This window comes from Primulina eburnea, chromosome 11 (assembly GCF_022965805.1).
Source record: "Primulina eburnea isolate SZY01 chromosome 11, ASM2296580v1, whole genome shotgun sequence".
In the NCBI taxonomy this organism is placed as follows: domain Eukaryota; kingdom Viridiplantae; phylum Streptophyta; class Magnoliopsida; order Lamiales; family Gesneriaceae; genus Primulina; species Primulina eburnea.
The window spans coordinates 36807022-36827300 of NC_133111.1; the positions used below are offsets into that span (position 1 = coordinate 36807022).

The 20279-nt window shown below is 32.4% G+C and overlaps 2 protein-coding genes across 2 annotated transcripts; both read left to right on the top strand.

The window, feature by feature from the left end:
• Window positions 1–2388: 2388 nt before the first annotated feature.
• On the top strand, window positions 2389–4817 carry LOC140805715 (malate dehydrogenase, chloroplastic-like). Its single transcript, XM_073161996.1, has 2 exons — window positions 2389–2551; window positions 3358–4817. Exon 2 carries the CDS (start codon window positions 3366–3368, stop codon window positions 4554–4556), a length of 1191 nt encoding a protein of 396 aa, XP_073018097.1. The 5' UTR covers window positions 2389–2551; window positions 3358–3365; the 3' UTR covers window positions 4557–4817.
• Window positions 4818–8959: 4142 nt separating this feature from the next.
• LOC140805716 (cyclic dof factor 1-like) lies at window positions 8960–11356 on the top strand. The gene is made up of 2 exons (XM_073161997.1): window positions 8960–9253; window positions 9835–11356. The coding sequence occupies exons 1-2, from the start codon at window positions 9125–9127 to the stop codon at window positions 11098–11100; spliced, it is 1395 nt and encodes a 464-aa protein (XP_073018098.1). The 5' UTR covers window positions 8960–9124; the 3' UTR covers window positions 11101–11356.
• Window positions 11357–20279: the final 8923 nt, after the last annotated feature.

Consider the following 20279-nt stretch of genomic DNA (forward strand, 5'->3'; position numbering starts at 1 on the left):
TCTGGGACATCAGTATCATTTCCCTGTAAATCTTCCAAATGATCATCCAAGTTCGGCCGATGGTCTCCCCCGATATTTATATCCACCACTGGCTTCCCCACCGACACCATTGACTCTTGCATCTCCTTATCACCCATCTTTCCTCTTCTGCAGTACGTTTTCCAAAATCTATTCATCTTAGTGCTAAACCTCTCATTATCGATCGAAGAACCGTGGCCACCCTCCTGCTGCTTATTCATGGATCCAATAGAACCTGCTCTGAATTTTGTTGCAGCTTTTGGATCGATATTGCTCAAAATAGTGGTCACTTTTCCCCCTTGTGAATGTTGCATTGTAGATGGAGCTTTATCTGGAATTTTTGTCTTTTCCTTTGATATATGGAACCCACTTGTAACTTCCAGCTTCTGTCCTGAACCTGCTGATTCATCTCTGACCTTTATGTCTTCCGTGAATTTTTCTTGTCCTTGTTTTGCATCTAATATAGCTTTTCCTTTAGGCTGCTTGCTATTTAATACCTCCTGTGCAAGAAGATTCCTGTAAATGTTATTATTTCCCCATCCCGCCATCATTTTTTTCCCATTCACTAAGACTTGAGCGTATGTCTGCCTTTCGTATTTCTCATAACCATTGATGTCAAAGGATTCCACCCTAATACTGATTCCTATGTTCCTCCCTTCCATTGGTATATTCATCTTAGTATGAATAAAGCCTCCTTGAGTACCTTTCACCTTTATCTTCGCTGCCCCGAGAACCCTGAGATGTAGAGTGTCAACGCTGATAGCCAACAATCCCCCGCATTGCTCACCAATCAGTTGGAACGTAGCAGGAGACCATAGATCCCAAGGCACCCCACTAATCCAAATCCAGCTATTACAGCATCTTTCCATCGGGTCCTGCATGTTAACATCTTCAGACCAGCCTTCGAATTCCAAGGTCACTCCGTAATCAAAAAATCCTCTTTTCAAATTGACGAAATAGGAGAACTCAGCCGCATTGGAAGACCACCATAGTGCTTTATTTGCTTGAAAAGGAAGTAGCTCAATTTTCCTTTGTGTTTCTTTCCCAAGCACTCTTTCGATTAATTCCCAAGAAGAATTAACTCTATCTCTGGTTACTATGATTGCCTCATTCCAGTTCTTCTTCGTTCTCACCTTATCGCAATCTTCCGGCACTCTAGTCGTTTCCAAGTTAACATTCCTCCCCTGAAAATTCATCTGTTGCTGATGAAGCTTCGGCTTCAATTTTTCTGCACCTGGAACACGATTAAAACTCGGATTCCCCTTGTAGAAATTCCCTGCCATCAACTTGTCCAGTGCATTTGTAATCTTTATCCACCCCTCTAAATTAAAACCACTAGGAACAATCGTAGACTGTCTTCTTCCATGAATATTGTACTTGGATAGCTCTATAAATCTTCCACGTTTATTATCAAAAACCTGTGTCGTGATAACCGCATTCTTGCCTCTAAACCTTCGAAAGTCCGAGCCTGACTGATACGAATCAGTGTACTCCCTGAATCTTTGACTAATCCATCGCGCCTCATCACACTCGAAGTCCAGCATGTAGCTGGTTTTCCTTGTGCGCTCTGACCACCAAATCGACTGACCCACATTACCCAATCTCAGGGAGAAAGTTTTAAACTCAATCTTTACCGTTTCTTCAAAAATACGTATCTTTGGATCATAGAAATCATGCCGCCGATTCCTGGAATAGCTCGGAATCATCTCGGCGCTGAACCGGCAGCCGTGCTCCGGTACCGACCAGCGCTAATACCGATCGACGAAGGAGAATGACTAAGGATTAAGATGGAATATTGGTGACGAACGAGAAAGCGGGGTGCACAAGGGAGAGAGCATTTTCAAAAAATTCTCTCTCTAGGGCTCTCTCTACGCAGGCTGACTTGAACAACCTCACATAAGACTCACTCTATTCCATATATCGTTTGAACCAAATTCTAAGAATGTTTTTTTTTTTTAACTAAAAACCCTCTAAGAATGATTAGAGTTAGAGATCATTAAGTTAACCGTCAAAAAAGATATCATCATGCTTTTCATTATCAGGTTTTAATTAAATAAAGCACAAATTATTATTTTTAGCAAACAGTTCGATAAAATATCTGAGAATTATATATGTGGAATTTGATAATCTTCTTTATTTGAGTTAGATTTTGAGATTGAATTGTGTTCAAATATCAATCTTAACTTAATGTCAGAGTCTGATTCATCGTTATGGACAAAACTACTCATAATCGAGTGCAAAATTGACTCTCTAAATGTTATTTTTAGGATGAAAATGATGTGTTGGGATAAAACCCCTCACACATCAATCACTATGTTTTGAACTCTACGCATGCTTTATTCGAATCAAAGAGCTGTCACAATACGAAAAAAAGAAAGAAAAGACAAATAGCATTTAAAATGCGGAATTCGTTCGAAGAACTGCGACTATATATACATCAGTAGATTCCCACGACGTATATAGTAATACAGCAGCTACACACACTGTACAAAGTTGCGATTCTTCGGTTTCACAAAGTTCAACTGTCGAAAAGGTTCGATATTTTGTTTCTGTGTTTATTGTTTCATTTTTAATTTCAAGTAGAGAGGTTTTTTGATCCATGGAAGGTGTAGATCTAGCCCATTTTTTGTTGAAATGAGGATTCCCAGTTATTTGAGCTGCTCTGAGATCACATGTTCTTGGAATCAAGGAAATGGGCTTTTTAAGTCGATGGAATGGTTTTTGTCGAGTTTTTAAAAAATTTATTTTTGAAAAATTGTGTATTGATCCAACATTTCCTGATGTTCTTGAATCTTTGATGAAAATGCCCTGTTTCGAAATTTGAGATACAGCAACGTAATGGGATTTTCGTTATGCAAAGCTTTATCGCTCTTAATTTCATAACATAGGATTTTTGGTTTAATCATCTGCTATTTTGAGCTGCATCCATTACTGAGGTGAATTTAAGATTCCCGAAATCAAATCCAACCACACAAGTGAAATGGATTTGAAATACATGATTTCGAATACTCTGATTCCGAACGCACCCCTTCGTTATTTGAATTGAAGGCAGTGGTAGACCAAGGTATGTAGTCGAAGGGAGTAGCCGGGGTTAGGATGTGATCATCTTGTGATGAAACGAATACCTATCTCAGTGGATCCTCCTCGATAACAATATTATGCCTGTTTTTCTTTTGTGTTGCAAAACTGTGCAAAAGGATCATTTTCCTTTCCTTCCTTTTAGCACTGTTTAAGCATTAGCACTGTTATTCTGAATAGATTTGTTTCTCTCTCAGATCGTCTGTGTTGGACATTTTGTTTGATATGTTAACTGTATCATAAATATTTTTTCTCTTGCAGTTTGGGTTATGGCAACGACCACCTTTTCGATTAGGTCTACCGCATCTTCTGGTCCCCGAATTGGTCTGCTTTCACAATCAAAGGCTTTAAGCAGCTATTTCTATTCTACCAAAACCTTGAATTGTGCATCGCAATCTTCATTCTTAGGTGGTGTAAGTCACACATCACTCAAGTACTCGTGTTCTCCAAAAGCTCGAAATCATAATCAAAGATCATACAATTATGTTCGACCTTCTGCAGCCTATAAAGTAGCGATTCTTGGAGCCGGTGGTGGTATAGGCCAGCCACTTTCCCTTCTGGTCAAGATGTCACCACTAGTTTCGACATTGAATCTTTATGATGTAGCGAATGTAAAGGGTGTTGCTACTGACCTCAGTCACTGCAACACACCGTCTGGAGTTGCTGATTTCACGGGCTCATCTGAGTTGGCTGATTCTTTAAAGGGTGTAAATGTTGTAGTCATACCTGCTGGTGTTCCACGAAAGCCGGGTATGACCAGAGATGACCTTTTCACTATAAACGCAAATATAGTCAAGTCTTTAGTCGAGGCCGTTGCTGAAAACTGCCCCGATGCTTTGATCCATATTATTAGCAATCCCGTCAACTCAACGGTCCCTATAGCAGCAGAAGTCTTGAAGCAAAAAGGGGTGTATAACCCAAATAAGCTCTTTGGTGTTACAGCTCTCGATGTCGTAAGAGCTAATACATTTGTTGCTGAGAAGAAAAAGGTGAAGCTTCTGGATGTTGATGTCCCTGTCATCGGCGGCCATTCTGGTATCACTATTTTGCCCCTTTTGTCGAAAACGAAACCCGCCACTATTTTCACTGATAAAGAAGTGGAAGAGCTTACGCGGAGGATTCAAAATGCTGGGACGGAAGTCGTGGATGCTAAGGCTGGGGCTGGATCTGCCACTCTTTCAATGGCATATGCTGCAGCACGATTCGTCGAGTCGTCACTCCGCGCTCTTGACGGCGATAGTGATGTCTACGAATGCTCTTTTATTGAGTCTGATTTGACAGAGCTTCCTTTTTTTGCGTCCAGGGTGAAGCTTGGAAGAGACGGGGTTGAGTCTGTGATTACATCGGATCTCGAAGGATTATCCGAATACGAACAGAAGGCTTTGGAAGCTCTTAAGCCTGAGCTTAAGGCCAATATCGAAAAGGGCTTGACTTTTGTTAAGAAACCTGTGAGTGCATAAAAACCTTCTCATATTTTGAAAGAAATTTTGATGCAAGAATTCAAATGTTGCAGCCATTCCAGGTTTGCTGATGCATCGATGTGCTAGCTTCACTGGCAACTCATTTAAACTGTCTATTGAAGTGATTTCATCTGTATTGCAGAAGTTGTTTTGTAAGCAAGATTATTGGGCAAATTATGTTTCAATTAAGTAACATCGATATGCATTCGCATTCGAAGAGCTTCGTCTATAATAAGTTTGACACGATTGGAATCCGGTTTAGGCCGACTTCGGTTTACTTGATCATCTGCATCTCATATTGTCTTGTTCAACTGCTGTTGCCTTCTACAGAACCAAATGTTCAAGGTAGGAAATTTACAGAAATTGTATGATCGAGGTTGCAAAAAAAAAAAACATGCAACTATACAAACAAATATAGATGACCAAAATTACAAACGTTCAGTAATTTGATGAACAAAAAACTTGAGAGAAATTAATCTTTATGTAAGAGCCAACATAGGAGCAACATGAAAAATCAGTTGGAAGTAGATAAAAGAAATAAATTAGATATAGATTATGTAAGATTTATATTTATGTATATGCATATCCTTATAATAAGATAAATATATATCGTAAAAAAATATAAATATATTAATAAAATATACGTGATAATATTTTATTCTCTCAAATCATATCAATAAAATGTTTGCTTAGGTGGAATTATATGATTGGTTGAGAGTAGATTTGGGCGCTTTTGCAGAGAAAAATTTTTATCTTTTAATTTTTAATTATATTTTTCGAGAAATGAGGTCCGTGAATATTTTTTAAATTTATATAAAATGATCGATCATTTATTATTCTTCCATTTAATTTCTTCCGAATCTGTATATTTTAAAAAAAAAAAAAGTTATCTTTATAATTTAAAATATGTGAAAATAAATTTAAGCTTATAATTTTATATTTTAGTCACTATTGAGTATATATAACGCATACATTAAATTCAGGAGAACATAGTAATTCAATACATAAATTTTGGAATTTAATGATACCATATTCCTATATCCTAATTATTGTTTGCATGAATGCCGAGTTATGCTTGCTCAGATAATAAATCCAAGCACCTTTTATATTTTAAAAACGTAAAAAAAAAAAAAATTAAAAATGTGTTTGGGAATGTTATAATTTAATTTTTGAAAGAATTAATCTTGTGGAATTTATGCTAAACAAATAAGGTAGGTGTTTGCACAAATTTTGTGCAGATGCGGGCGTGCCAGAATCGATTGCACCAAATTGATTGACAAATGTAAAAATATAACTTCTAAAAGCAAAAATGATTGTTCATCCCTAATTTGATCGCTATTTATGACCTCTTAAGCTAATATGTACCGAAAACAATGTAAAAATAAAAAATGATGCTCAAAATAGCTTGAAAATTCCTAAAATGATTTATATATGGACGTTAAAAATCAAGGAAAGTCCTAATAAAAATGAAATTTATAACAAAATTTGCTAAGAAACGAAAAGTAATTTCTTGAATCCTGAAGAATTTATTGGAAGCGCAACCCCGGCCCACGGCCGCAATCATCATCCTCACCTCCATGCACGACCCACACCGGTGCATCATCAAACCGGCCGGCCAGCCACCACCTCGCTCCCTCCAGACGCTATTCATACCCCAATCTTGAGTGATCAAGCCGCTGCATTTCGCCTGTAACCTATCTAGCTGTGTCCTCAAGATCCTACCCAAGCTAGCTGCCATCTTGCATATTCAACCATTCCCAGATAGATGGCCATCTGGTGACTCGATCTCCATGTTCACTCCTCATCTTCCACGACCACGAGTAATCTTCTTGGTTTCTTTATTTAATTAATCTTTGTACTTGTCCTCAATTTACCTTTGTATAAATTAATATATTGAATTATTTAAATTCTTGTGGGAGCAGCATTAATTCCGATCCTGAAATTTTCTTGTTGTCGTGATTGAATGAATCTTTCATCCTTGCCCTTGCAGACATTTCTTGATGTGCTTCCAGTTGCAGTCATGATATGTACGTGAGAATCATTGATAAATCTACTGCCCATGCATGGAAGATAATGTTTCTGGGTTTTGCTTGAGATCTTTCACATGTGATTCTTTTTCGTACGTACTGCTGATCAATGTTACTGACCCTGGTATTTATATTCACCTCACCCCCCCATGGTATCTTGGGATTATTTGCATGCTTTTGCATCTTCCGTTGGGTTTTGCAGGGTATTTGATGATCTTAGATATTAGTCATACTCTGCTCCAGTAATTTCATCTCTTTCCTAACATATAAACTCAAACATGCTCCTTTTCCTTTCTCAGAGTTTTCTCGTGTCTTTGGCAGCATTTTCAGGTATCACCAGATGTGCCAATTTTGTTTAAGCAAATTTTGTATAGACGTGGGCATGCCGGGGACGGAAAGCATCGTCTACCTTCATTTGTATTTCTCTCTTTCTTGACCTTTGAACGAACCGTTATAAACTAAATTTGTTGTCTAGAGGGACGACGTAGCTTGACTTGAAACTATGTTTTTGATATTTTGATTAACATATTTGAGTTCTTCATTCATTGATTTCATTCAATAAGCTGATCTATAATAAAAATATTGAAATCGATATTAGATAATAAATTTATACTTTCACTTTGAAAGGGGAGTAACAAAGATCGATAATTTTTATTAATTAAATAGAAGAATTTATTATCTAGATATTGATAGATATTAAATGTAGTGCATAGTCAATGAAATCAAACATACAAAATTTGTCTCTCACTTATTTTTCCTTATAAATCTCGTTCGATCGTTGATTAATTAATTGTTGCCATATTTATTTTACATTACCAATCTCATATTTCATTTTCTAAATATAGTTGATATTCTGTTAATTTCAATACTTAGTGTAATATTAAATTATTCATTTTCTATTGGACGATATTTATACTTATCCAAGTACTAAAACTTGACACCATACACTTACAATAGGAAATCAGACAACAAATTTACTAAAAATATATAAGAAAATAAAGAAATTAGAGCAATGAAATTAACAAATAAAATATTTTCTGTTGGGAGCATTTTTTTAGTGATGTTGTTGTCTTTCTTTTTTTGTTGATCTACTTCTTTTGTTTGATGTATGCCGTCACAGTTTCTCCCACTTAATCCAACTTCCTACTTTCTTTAACCCATTATTTTTGCAGTTTGATTATACATGGAGTAGGTCTTTTATGAGAAAGTCTCACGAATATTAACATTATCGATATTCACCATAAAAAGTAATACTCTTAGCATAAAAAGTAATATTTTTTTATGGATGAGTCAAATAAGATATCCATCTTACAAAATACAATCCGTGAAATCGTCTCACACAAATTTTCGTATTATATATGTGCTTTAGACCCGTTCAAATCGTTTTGAATAACTCGTGGACTTTTCACCTTCTTGTTCTTGGGCTTGAGCTATTTTATTGGACTTGACATAATTTTAGCACAAACAATATGTAAAATAACAAAAAATTGACATATAATTTTGTAAAAATGGTAAAATCGGCATGCTGTGATGTGACATAAAATATATTATTTTCAAGACATATCCAAAAATCATATTTATTTTGAAAAAAATATTTTCAGTGAGGTCGAGCATCGTATCTATGGTGAGAAAAAATACCCACAAAGTAGGAACTCATTAAATTTTATAGGGAAGACTTCTAAAATTCACATCTATACTAAGTGAATGATTTAAGAGTTTAAAATGAAAAAATTCGATGTTAACCAGATTCTTGATCCATAAATCAAACTCGATTTAATCACCCGGTGTTCATTTGGAATAAGAATATTTTAAGAAAGTTATGCCTTTCTATGCTTCCATAAAATTCAAGCAAATTGGAAAATTATTTTTGTAAGACAACCAAACTAAGTATTCATGGAGTAAGTCTCTTGTGAGACGATCTCACGAATTTTTATCTGTGAGACGAGTCAAACTTACCGATATTCAAAATAAAAATAATACTCTTAGCATAAAAAAAAAGTAATATTTTTTCATGGATAACTCAAATAAGAGATCTGTTTCACAAAATATAAAACGTGAGACCGTCTCACATGAGTTTTTGTCGTATTCACGAGAGTAGTCGATTTTATGTTCATATTTGAAATAAAAAATAATATTTTTGAAATTAAAAGTAAGAATTCTTAGATTTGACTTAGCCAAATTTACTCGTGTCAAAACACAATAAATTAGTCTAATATATATATATATATAATATTTTAAAAAAATCAAAGATAATAATTGTAAAAAAATTAAATTTTCCAAGGATGGTCCACTAAAAATAAAAACTTGTGGCTGAGGAAAATAGGCACAAACTGACGTGGCGCCCACATCCATTTAAATCCCCCCCGTCTTGATTGAATTTGATCACAAAGATATCAAAATCCTCCCACTGAACATTGCCAACGAAGCCTTTTTTCCCCTCAAATTTTTGTCTTCACGTCTCCGAATAAGATTTCATCACTCTCAGAGCTGCAAAACGACGTCGTCTGTCCGCAGCCGTCGAGGAGAAAGAAGCGGAGGCAGATGAAGGAGGCGAAGGAGCCGGAGTTAAAGCTGTTCGGCCGGAAAATCGTGCTGCCGGAGAACGGGGGCGATGCCACCGGGGAGGAATATTCCGATGAAGATAAGGGCAAGCGGGTCGATTGCGAAGAGGTATAGGGTTTAGAATTCTTCTTCACTCGCAGTTGATGTGTGATGTGTTTGTGTGTATTGGGATTGAGCGATCGGTTCGTATTGTGTTTTGGATTTTGCTGGAAAGATTGTTCCTTTCCAGCGGAAAAAATTGGGTTTTAATGGTGTTTGCTGCATTAATTTGTTTAGTTTTGATTTGGAGTTGGAAGATTGATTAATACCTTTTTTCTCTTCTTTCCAAGTTCAGTTCACTCGTCATATTTTGTTATCACCGATAATGTTAGTGATTCCATTTTTTTCCTTCTTCTGGAAATATTTAGTTTTTTCCATCTTTGAATCATTCTTCTTCTGATAAGAATTCCAGAAAGTTCTGTGGTCTCAAATTCCCTGAATTTCTGCGTTTTTCCACTTTCAAAAAGTGGGTGAGTGATATTCCTTTTCGTTATAAATCTAAATAAATTTGTCATCAAACTATTTCTTTTATTGGATGGAGTTTTGGTATATTTCTAAAATAGCTCTGGTGGGAATTTTGTTCACGGAATCTGTAACTTTCTTGATAATTTGTATTCGCAACTCTTGAGAATGTTTCTTGCAATTTTCAGGAGCGATCGTCAGGGGAAATCTCTGAGACTAAGTTCGAAGAGAAGGACCAAACTTCAGACGCAGATGAGGAATCTCGGAATCTTATTCCGGTGTCTGAGACAGATGACAATCCGAAAACTCCCTCAATCGACGAAGATTTCGTGTCGACGAATCATCCCAAGGCTGACGACGGGCAGATCGATGAAACGAATACGCAGGAGAAGACTATGAAGAAGCCTGACAAGATCCTGCCGTGCCCGCGTTGCAATAGCATGGACACTAAATTCTGTTACTACAACAACTACAATGTTAGCCAACCTCGTCACTTTTGCAAGAGCTGTCAGAGGTACTGGACCGCTGGAGGGACGATGAGGAACCTTCCGGTGGGGGCTGGTCGAAGGAAGAACAAGAATTCAGCCTCAAATTGTCGCCACCTGACGATTTCTGAAGCCCTCCATTCATCTGTGATTGATGGTTATAATGGATTTCATCAGAAGACATTTAAACCGAATGGTGCGGTGCTGTCCTTTGGTCCTGAATCGCCGTTGTGTAAATCCATGGCTTCTGGTTTGAAAATTGAGGATAAAAGCATGCCAAAATCAAATCGAGGATCGGTTTCTTGTGGAAATGGTGACAATGCTGATGATCCATCTATCGGGTCGTCTGTCAAAACTTCCGGTTCAGTGGCAAATGGAGGCGAAAACGGATTGCAACAACACCCGCTGATGCTAAATATTAACCATTTTCAATCTCCTCTTCCATGTATTCCAGGGTTCCCATGGCAGTTGTCCTGGAATCCAGCAGTTCCGCTACCAACCATTTTCACACATCCCGGATTTCCGATGCCTTTCTATCCTTCACCGTATTTGAATTATGGGGCGCCGCCTAATTCTTGGAACTTTCCATGTATTTCGGTGCAACCTCCTACCGTGAATCAAAACACACCAAGTTGTAGCCCGAGTTCGCCTCTTGGCAAGCATTCAAGAAACGGGGAATTACTTAACCCAAGCAGTTCAGAGGTTGAACACAATTTTAGACAGAAGAACTCAGATAGCTCGATTGTGGTACCGAAAACGTTGAGGATCGATGATCCTGAGGAAGCTGCAAAGAGTTCTATATGGGCAACATTGGGAATCAAGTATGACTCCACAAGTAGGAAAGGTCTTTTTAAGGCCTTGCAACCAAAGTGTGACCCGAAGGCGAGTATGGCTAACGCCTCGCCGGTGTTAATGCAAGCCAATCCGGCAGCATTGTCTCGGTCCATCAATTTTCAAGAGAGTGTCTGAATTGTTTTTATCAGGCATCGAAACGTATCGAATCTGCTCCTTCGATTCGATATTATCCGATGAGTTAGTCGATCCCGTGCTGGACATGGATGGATTTTGTGAACTCCCAATGTTTGTACCTTTGAAGGGTGTGTTTTTTGTTTGTTGTCCATGTACATATTATCTGTAGAATACTTTTGACCTCAAGGGAAGAGTGAGCGAAGGATGTACAAAGCTTTCGATTTTGTATATTAACTGTTTGAAATAATCTTAAAAAGTAGCAGCTTCACCTTTTCAAACTTGCCTTTTTTAATTTTTTTTTTATTAAAAATATTAATATGATTGATGTTTGTTTTCACTTATATGTATAAATAAATGTTGTGTTAAATAATTATTTGCTAAGTCTATGAATATTTATTAAAATATTTTTGTTATATTTTTAATTAAGTAAATTTTTTTATATTTTTTATTTACTTCACACCCCCTTAGACATTAATAATATAATGTAGATTAGAGACTCTATAGACCCCACTCAAAAGAGCTCGCTTTCGTAAGGTTTCAAACTTAGAGTTCTCCAGAAGGTGTATGATTAAAGGAAAAAGAGTCCGTAAAAATTCAGAATTTTACTATTCGAGGAGTTATATTATTATAGACGGTCTCACGTATATTTATTTGTGATATAGTTTTAATTTTATATATTTACAGAAAAAATTAGGTGGTTATTAGACCCTTCATAATCGTGAAATACACCATATCACATAAACAAATACCTTAGCATAAAAAGTAATACTTTTTTCATGGGGATTAAATCAAATAAAATATTTATACCGCTACACAAATTACGCATGGATAATACTCATAACTAGAAAGAGTTTATGGTAATGAAATTCTAAATTAACATGGCTACCATAAAGTAGAGTTTGTATGATTCAATGGTAACAGTATATATATGATTCATGTACAATTATTAATATTATATATATTATTATATATATATATATATATATATTTTAAATTATTATTTAATATTCTTTTGTAACTTATTATAATAATTTTTTAAGATGATCATATTTTAAAATTATTATAATAAGTTACAAAATTATTTTAAAATTTTGAATATTATTATTTCAATATAGCTTCTGATTTTTTTTTTTACAGTAAATGTATTTCAATTAAAAAATCAATAGTTTTTTGTGAAGGACTAATAAATGAGGCGGACTTTCTATATCACATTTATGTTTCGGCAATTAATTAATGGGTCGTGTAGCTTTCTTATCAAAAACGTTGCCAAAATGTCTGAAATATCTTACTTTATATGCAATAGTTTAATGTCAACTTTGGTAAATCTAATATAATGTGAACTTTTTTTAAAAAAATTTTCCTGAAAGGAACTTTTTAAAATGGATTAAAAACTAATGTATTCGTGAGAAAGTTCAAGCTATCTTTAACATATTTAAAATAATTTTTTGCACTCGACTTTCGTTAATTTATCGAGATACAATTTTGAAAGAAATATTATTAATAAATATTACTGAAGAAACAATTTATATTTTAATTTTGTTTAATAATAATATTTATTTTGAATTTTTATCATACATATAAAAAGTTTTATTTGCTATATTATTTAAAATTAGTTACTCACTTTTTATTGTTATTTTAGTATATATGAGTGCAATAATTATTTTTGTTTATTAGAGCAATCGAAAAACTGTTATACAATTTAAAATATTTGATTTGTACCATTACAATCCGTTAAATTTAATTTTAGTAATTGGATCGATGTAATAGCAAAAAAAAAAAAAAAAAACACAGAAGCGAAGACGGATCATTTATAATTTATAGAACTAAAATTGAATATAATAATTGAAAAATAAAATTTTATAAAAAGCACTGAATTTTAATATATTATATTATAAATAGATTTATATCATATCCCATAGTATAAAATGTCCCTATTTGGTGTTCTTGTCATATTAAGTTTGAGAAGATAGCTTAAATATGTGTACACAATTGAATAGAAACTGAGATATTTTCATGTGTTTGAGCAATTTCAAACCACATTTTGTGAATAAGATGAGTTGCTTTGGGGTCCCCCAAATTCCATATGCCCAATATCAATTTAATGCTTTTGGCTTTTTCATTTTTAGTTTCCATTTTCTTTTTTACCCTTTTCCATTAAAAGTATCACATTATACTTAGCAGGGTGGACCTGAAATTTGATCAAGTGGGTGGCTAATTTTTTTTTAAAATTCCATGTACGAATAAAACTTGTCTAATATTTTTTATAATTTATTTGATTTATATTTAAATGAGAATCAAAATATAATTATAAGAAATAGTGAGAGATTAGACTGCAATTTTGATATATGAATTAAAAAATAAATAAAGAAAAAAAGAGAAAAAAGACCTAAGTAGGAATTGAACATAATGTTTAGAAAATACAGATTCTATCCGTTGAGCCACGTGTAACTTGCATCAAAATTTTAACATAGGAGTATGTCTCTTGTGAGACGATATCACGAATCTTTATTGGTGAGACGGGTCAACCCTATTGATATTCACAATAAATAGTAATATTCTTAGCATAAAAAGTAATAATTTTTCATGGATGACCCAAATAAGATATATATCTCACAAAATACGATCGTGAGACCGTCTCACACAAGTTTTTGTCTTTATTAATAAATATTTATTAAAACAGACTATGACGCCAAAAATTGGTTACTCTAAGTATCTCAAACTTAATAATATGGATAGATATATATGTATGCATGCATGCATGCATTAGCCATAAAACGAGATGTACCTAAAAGTCTAAATCCAAACTCTTTAGGAGGGATGAAAAGCAGTTGGGTTAGGGGGTTGTGACTACTTTGTGGCCACATACTGAAAAATATCAGCGGAGGAAACCTACAAATGTCATGTGCCTCAAGGAGTAGCAACCACAAAATATTTTCTGCATAATGATGCTATTTAATGAAGATATGTTAATGTTAAAAATATAAATAAGATATTTTTTGTTGGGTGATTAGTTCGGTTTTTGGCTTTTTCGTATGAGTGATGACGTGACGTTTACATGTAAATAATAATCAATGTCACGTTAACATGTAACAATACTATAACGTCGTGTTAGTAATGTTTATATATATATATATATATATATATATATATATATATATATATATATATATATATATATTTATATATAGAGTGAGTCTCATGTGAGACCGTCTCACGGATCTTAATCTGTGAGACGGGTCAACCCTACCCATATTCACAATAAAAAGTAATACTCTTAGCATAAAAAGTAATACTTTTTCATGGATAATCCAAATAAGAGATCCGTCTCACAAATACGACCCGTGAGACCGTCTCACACAAGTTTTTGCCTTATATATATATGTGTGTGCGTGCGTGCGCGCGCACACTAGTATAGATAATATATATCAGTCATCATCATCATATCATGGTATAACCATATCATTATTTTTTTAAAAAAAAATCAATATTATATTTTTATAACTAAACAAATTTATTCTGCGGCTCCTTCTCCCCAAAATTAATTTTTCTTTCCATCCCAAATTTCATTTACCATATGAAATCTGCACATGAATCAGGGGTGTTCATTAGTCGGTTTGCTTCGGTTTTATGCAAATTTTTTTTCAGAAATATAAATTTTGATATCCGATTTCTTTCCTTATGTTTGGTTTTCTAACAAAACAATTTGGTTATTTAAGTTCCGTTTATTTAATTTTGACAGTTACTTAAATCATTAATTAAAAAATATATTATAATGTAATCTATTATGTATTTAGTTAATTTTTTAGTTTTGAATATAAACTCTAAACGAATTAATTAATTAACAATCAGCTACAGATTAACAAAAATGATTTTCAATTCATTAAATATCATTCCTTAAATTTATAATTTAAATAAAAGTAAAATTATTAATCTAATTAAATTTTGGGTTTTCGATAGGCTCGGTTTGACGTATATAATCCAAAATCGAACTATATAAACTCAATTTTAACATTTATATCTGAATTAAAAAACTCAATTACTTGTTCAGTTTGATTTGGTTCGGTTTTAGGTTTCTTCATTTTGAAAATTTATGCTTTTTTTCTGTTTAAGCCAAAGTTTGACCCCTAGCTAGAACATAAATTATATCACAATTAGCTTGCAATCTAATAACTTTGGGAAAAAGTCACATCCGATTTCTCTACCTTTGCATGTTTTCTCTTATAGTCTTGTGAGTAGTCAATTTTGCGTGTTGGTCCGAAACTTTTAACTTTTAGTTATTTTGGTCCGATTTTTACCCGAGTGTCCAATTTTAGTCCGCATAACACTGATCATGATATGATGTATTTAAATATGTTTTTTGTAAAACAAAATGTTAAATAAAATTAGATCAAGAAAACATTTTATTTTAAAACTTTGTTCTAAAATGTAATTTTTAATTTCCTTCTCCTGCAATATTTTCTTAGATCATTTAGTTTTCTTATGTTGAGATAATTCACCACCATTAACCCAAAAAAAAAATCCTAAAAGATATTTTATATTACTAATTGATATTTTTATATTCAACTTTTGTTTGTTCACAACAAGAAAAATAAAAATTTTAAGTTTCGAGAACGAAACTTTTTCTAAAGAGGGTAAAATGTGATATTCATGACCAAGTTTGCAATATAATAAAAAATGTGTCTAAAAATTTCCTTGATCAAATAGTGAAACAAAATTAGGGTTTCTAATTTTATTTTTGGGATAAATTTTGTTTTATTCACAGTACATATAATAAGGATTTATTTTAATAATAAATTCTACCTTCAAAGACAACGTATTATTTTTGAGTTAATTCACTATTTTAATTTTCCATTAATGGTTTATCTTAATTTCAATATTAATATAAAACTATTAATATTTAAAATTGTAATCCTTTTTAATTTCATTTCAATCAGGATATTAATTTTTCCTATCAGATAGTGATTAAGATATTATTCTTTCACTAAATAAAGTGAAAACTTTAAATTTATATCTTGATTCATCTCCTTCTAAATTACAGGAAAAATTATATTCCCTCTTGGAAAAATATATATTGGTTATGTTTTTCAAATCTATCTTCATTTTGGCAAAAACTTATATGAGACGGTCTCACAGGTATTATTTGTGAGACGGATCTCTTATTTGAGTCACCCATAAAAAAATATTACTTTTTATTGTGAATATGATTATTGTTGACCCGTCTCACAGATTATGATCTGTGAGACGGTCTCACATGAGACTCACTCCTTTATTTTTATGTCAAATTATCAAAATAGATATAATTGATTTCCCATGTGATAAAATTATTGATTAGTTTCAATTCAATATTTAAAGCCTAATTACTGCTTAGTCATAAATTATCTTGACCTACCAAATTCCTCCCACAGACCCATGTAGGCACATTTTTATACATTCAATAATAAAATAAATTACAATCTTCATTCTTTCTTCTTAGCTTATAAAGAAAGCGTGTTTTACAAATTGGTTTGTCTATTTAATATCAAATTATTATTATTTAAAAGTTGTAACTCATTTTCATAAATTCCTTTGAATGTGATAATAATTTCTCCAGTTAAATTGTCAACCTCTCATGTTCCTTTTCTATAGTATATCAAGCATCCCAACTCGTTTTTCACTTTTCTTACAGGCAAAAACTTGTGTGAGACGGTCTCACGGATCATATTTTGTGAGACGGATCTTTATTTGGATAATCCATGAAAAAATATTGCCTTTTATGCTAAGAGTATTACTTTTTATGGTGAATATGGGTAGGGTTGACCCGTCTCACAGATTGAGATCCGTGAGACGGTCTCACATGAGACCTACTCTTTCTTACAATAGTGAATAGAGACAAGTCATAAACCTTATATTTTATTACCATCAAATTTACTTAATACTATTCCAATTCATTTCAATTTGTCAAATTGTCAGCGCCAACTTATTCCCTTCAATACTAGTATTTTTTCATTCTTTTTATTAAATAAGAGTAGTGACATAAAGATTGAAGGGCACCGAAAATAATCTTCTTTAAAGTGGATACATTGGGTATTGTGTACTTGTGGATATTTAAGGATTTTTTCATGATATATAATTATTAAGTTATGCAATGAAGTTGATGATAGAGGATGATCCATAATAGTTTTCACTGTATGAATATGAGATCGAGGTAAGTTGGCTTATGTATGTGTTTTAAAATAACGACGTTTCTGCTTCTGAAAAATCGATCGTACACTACTCATTTCCTGTCTTTTGATTCCATATATGTTCGTTCCACATGATTCCTCTATTATTCTATGAAATCTTGAAAATGCATTGTTATGATTCGAATTAAAAGTGGTAAGGAAATTTGCGAAACATGATAAGATAAGATAAAACCCTGATGCAGTGGGTTATAGTAACTAATATATGGCCTCGTCTCCTTAGGCACCCCGATTGGTTCGTGTGATAGGATAAATAAATAATATATAATAAGATTTATTATAAATAAAAAGTAAGGATAAACAATACAGTATGATAAAATTATATGATTTTTGACATGACTGTAACTTGCTTGATTATTTTTGTTAATTATTTACTAAAATGCCCTCATCATATATTAATTAGTAATATATTCTTAAAATGATTGAATAAATAAATAAAATTTCTAGAAATAATTGATTTAAAAATTATAAATAAAATTAAAATATTATATTAATTATTAAATTTTCATTATTTCCAATTTACGAAAAAAACTAAAAAAATCGATTAATATTATAAAAAATAATTAAATTTTGATAATTACATAAAAATGCATTTATTGTGATAATTAAAATATTAATACAAATTTGAATATTAAATAATGGTTAATAACAATTATAATATCCTATCACAATCTTAATCATACACACCAAACACATGATAAGCGAATGATTAAAAATCAATCTCCCCTTATCATGCACACCAAACAATGCCTTAGAGAAGTAACAATTAGGGACTGATCAGTATACCATGAACAAATAGATGAATAACAGTGTCTTGTTTTATATGTTTTGATGCTTTGTTTCGAGTTCTGTTTATCTCATGTCTTGATTCATGTTGCGATATGTTATGCCACATACAATTTCCGCGTTTTATATTTCATGTTATTTAACCTTTGATAAATGAAATACTTGTACTAAATTTGTTTGAAAAACATTTACTGTTGATATGCATAAATGTAGCCGAAGATATAACAACAATATAAGAAAATAAATCGATCCGAATATAGTTTCGTATTCAAATGCTGCAAAATTTCAAGTTTATGTCGTGGTGATTTTAATCAGGCCATTAATAAATAACTTAAAAAAAATACCAAAGTCAAAGTCCCACCAATTTATAATCCAATCAATTGAACATTGATCAATCCAAATTTCCAATTTAGCAAAATTCAATGAAACGGAAAAATACAAAGAATCAACTAAAAAACGTGTTAAGACCACAATCTTTAGTCTGTTCTTCTGAAAATATCGAGTAAGAGTTAAAAATAATAAATATACAGGCTTTAACTCATTCGAGATGATGATAATCATCGAGCTCGACTCGAGCTTTGATCCAGCCACTTATGAGCTACTTACCAGTAACTCGATTTGCTTACATTCTTATTTATTATTTAAATTAATTTTAAGTTATGCTTTCGAGAAGAATGGAGAATAACTCATCAACATTTATTTTCGATGTCATGTCGGTTCAAAATGGATCATGGTGGGACAAATTACATTATATAACTCTTAATATGGTTCTTGTGGGCACAAATTTTTATCCTTGGCAAGTAATAAAATAAAATAATAAAAAAATTATAGAAAAATTTGTGAATTTTTTCATATAAAAAATTTACCATATTCCATATTGACAAGTGACAGCTAATTTTCCTCTAAAACACATTAAAATACCACATAAAGTAAACCAATGAATTGAGGATGACAAAGCGCATATGTCAAGAAAGTGCAATTTTAATGCTTTTTCACTATTTTTTTCCCCTTTTTGGAGATGAACTTGTGATCAATATAGCACAAAAAAAAAAAAGCTTGACCAGTGAAAAGGGAGATAAAGTAAAGATAAAGGTTGGCTTCTTTAGAAATTGCTCATTATTAACATTTATAAAAAAAAGTCAAAATTCATTTCTAAAGCCTATAACAAAAGGCTATTTACTCAAATTTTTTTATGGGAATGATTTATATATTTTTTGAAAAAAATATATAATGTGATTATATATTGTTAGAAGAAGAGTTTCCAAATTGAATATCAAGTCAACCCACCAATAAATAGAATTGACATGTAGAACTTCTAGAAGTCTCCTTTTTTTTTTTTTTTTTCACTTTGAGCCCAAAATGTTTGTGGGCTTATTCTTCCCTTAAAAATTCACATTATATCTTAAATTGTCATTCAATATCATTTATTTATTTTTTGAAAAATAAATAAAATTCTTTTAATGATCAATCAATTATGAAATAAACCTTCTTGGTTTTCTAAAGGGATATTGTTAGTGTCTTGGGATGACTACCCAAAAAAAAAAAATTTACTCACATGTCACTTCTAAGGATGTCCGAGTTAGTAAAATAAGTGAACGTTTGACCAATGATTAAGAGTTCGATTCCTCCAACCAACACCTTTTCGGACGAGTTCATCACACATAACTTGCCCATTGTAATTAACATAACCAACTTGGTTTCCAAATTATTGCGTTAATTCGAGAGTTTACCTAATGCACACGGAAGGACAGCTGCCGTGGGTTCTCTCAACCATAAAAAAAACTCATATGCCTAAATCGACTTCAGACCATCGGATCTGAGGATAGGATATTAATTACTTTTATGTTATCAAAAACACAACATTGTATGAACATCAAGCATGTCGGATAGATGAAATTGATATTTTGTAAAATTTCTAGATTAAAAAAATAATCATTTGCTGTGTTTGGAAATAAAAATGAAAGAACGAAATTTTTTAGGATAGCATGTTTGATAAATAAATGATCATAATACTGAAGTGTTTATAAAATATGTGGTTTTATGTCGTATCATTTTGGATTAGACAAAAATATTTACGACGAGTATTCAAAAAAATTCTATTAATTTACTAAATAAACAAAATCAGTTTCGAGGAATCGGAAATTCGGAATAACAAATTAAATACAGAATAGATAA

Excerpts from the sequence above, each read along its gene's own strand:
- LOC140805715 (XM_073161996.1), top strand. The coding sequence starts at position 3,366 with ATGGCAACGACCACCTTTTCGATTAGGTCTACCGCATCTTCTGGTCCC.
- LOC140805716 (XM_073161997.1), top strand. The coding sequence starts at position 9,125 with ATGAAGGAGGCGAAGGAGCCGGAGTTAAAGCTGTTCGGCCGGAAAATC. Across the intron at positions 9,254-9,834 it reads AGCGGGTCGATTGCGAAGAG|GAGCGATCGTCAGGGGAAAT; the intron begins GTATAGGGTTTA and ends TGCAATTTTCAG.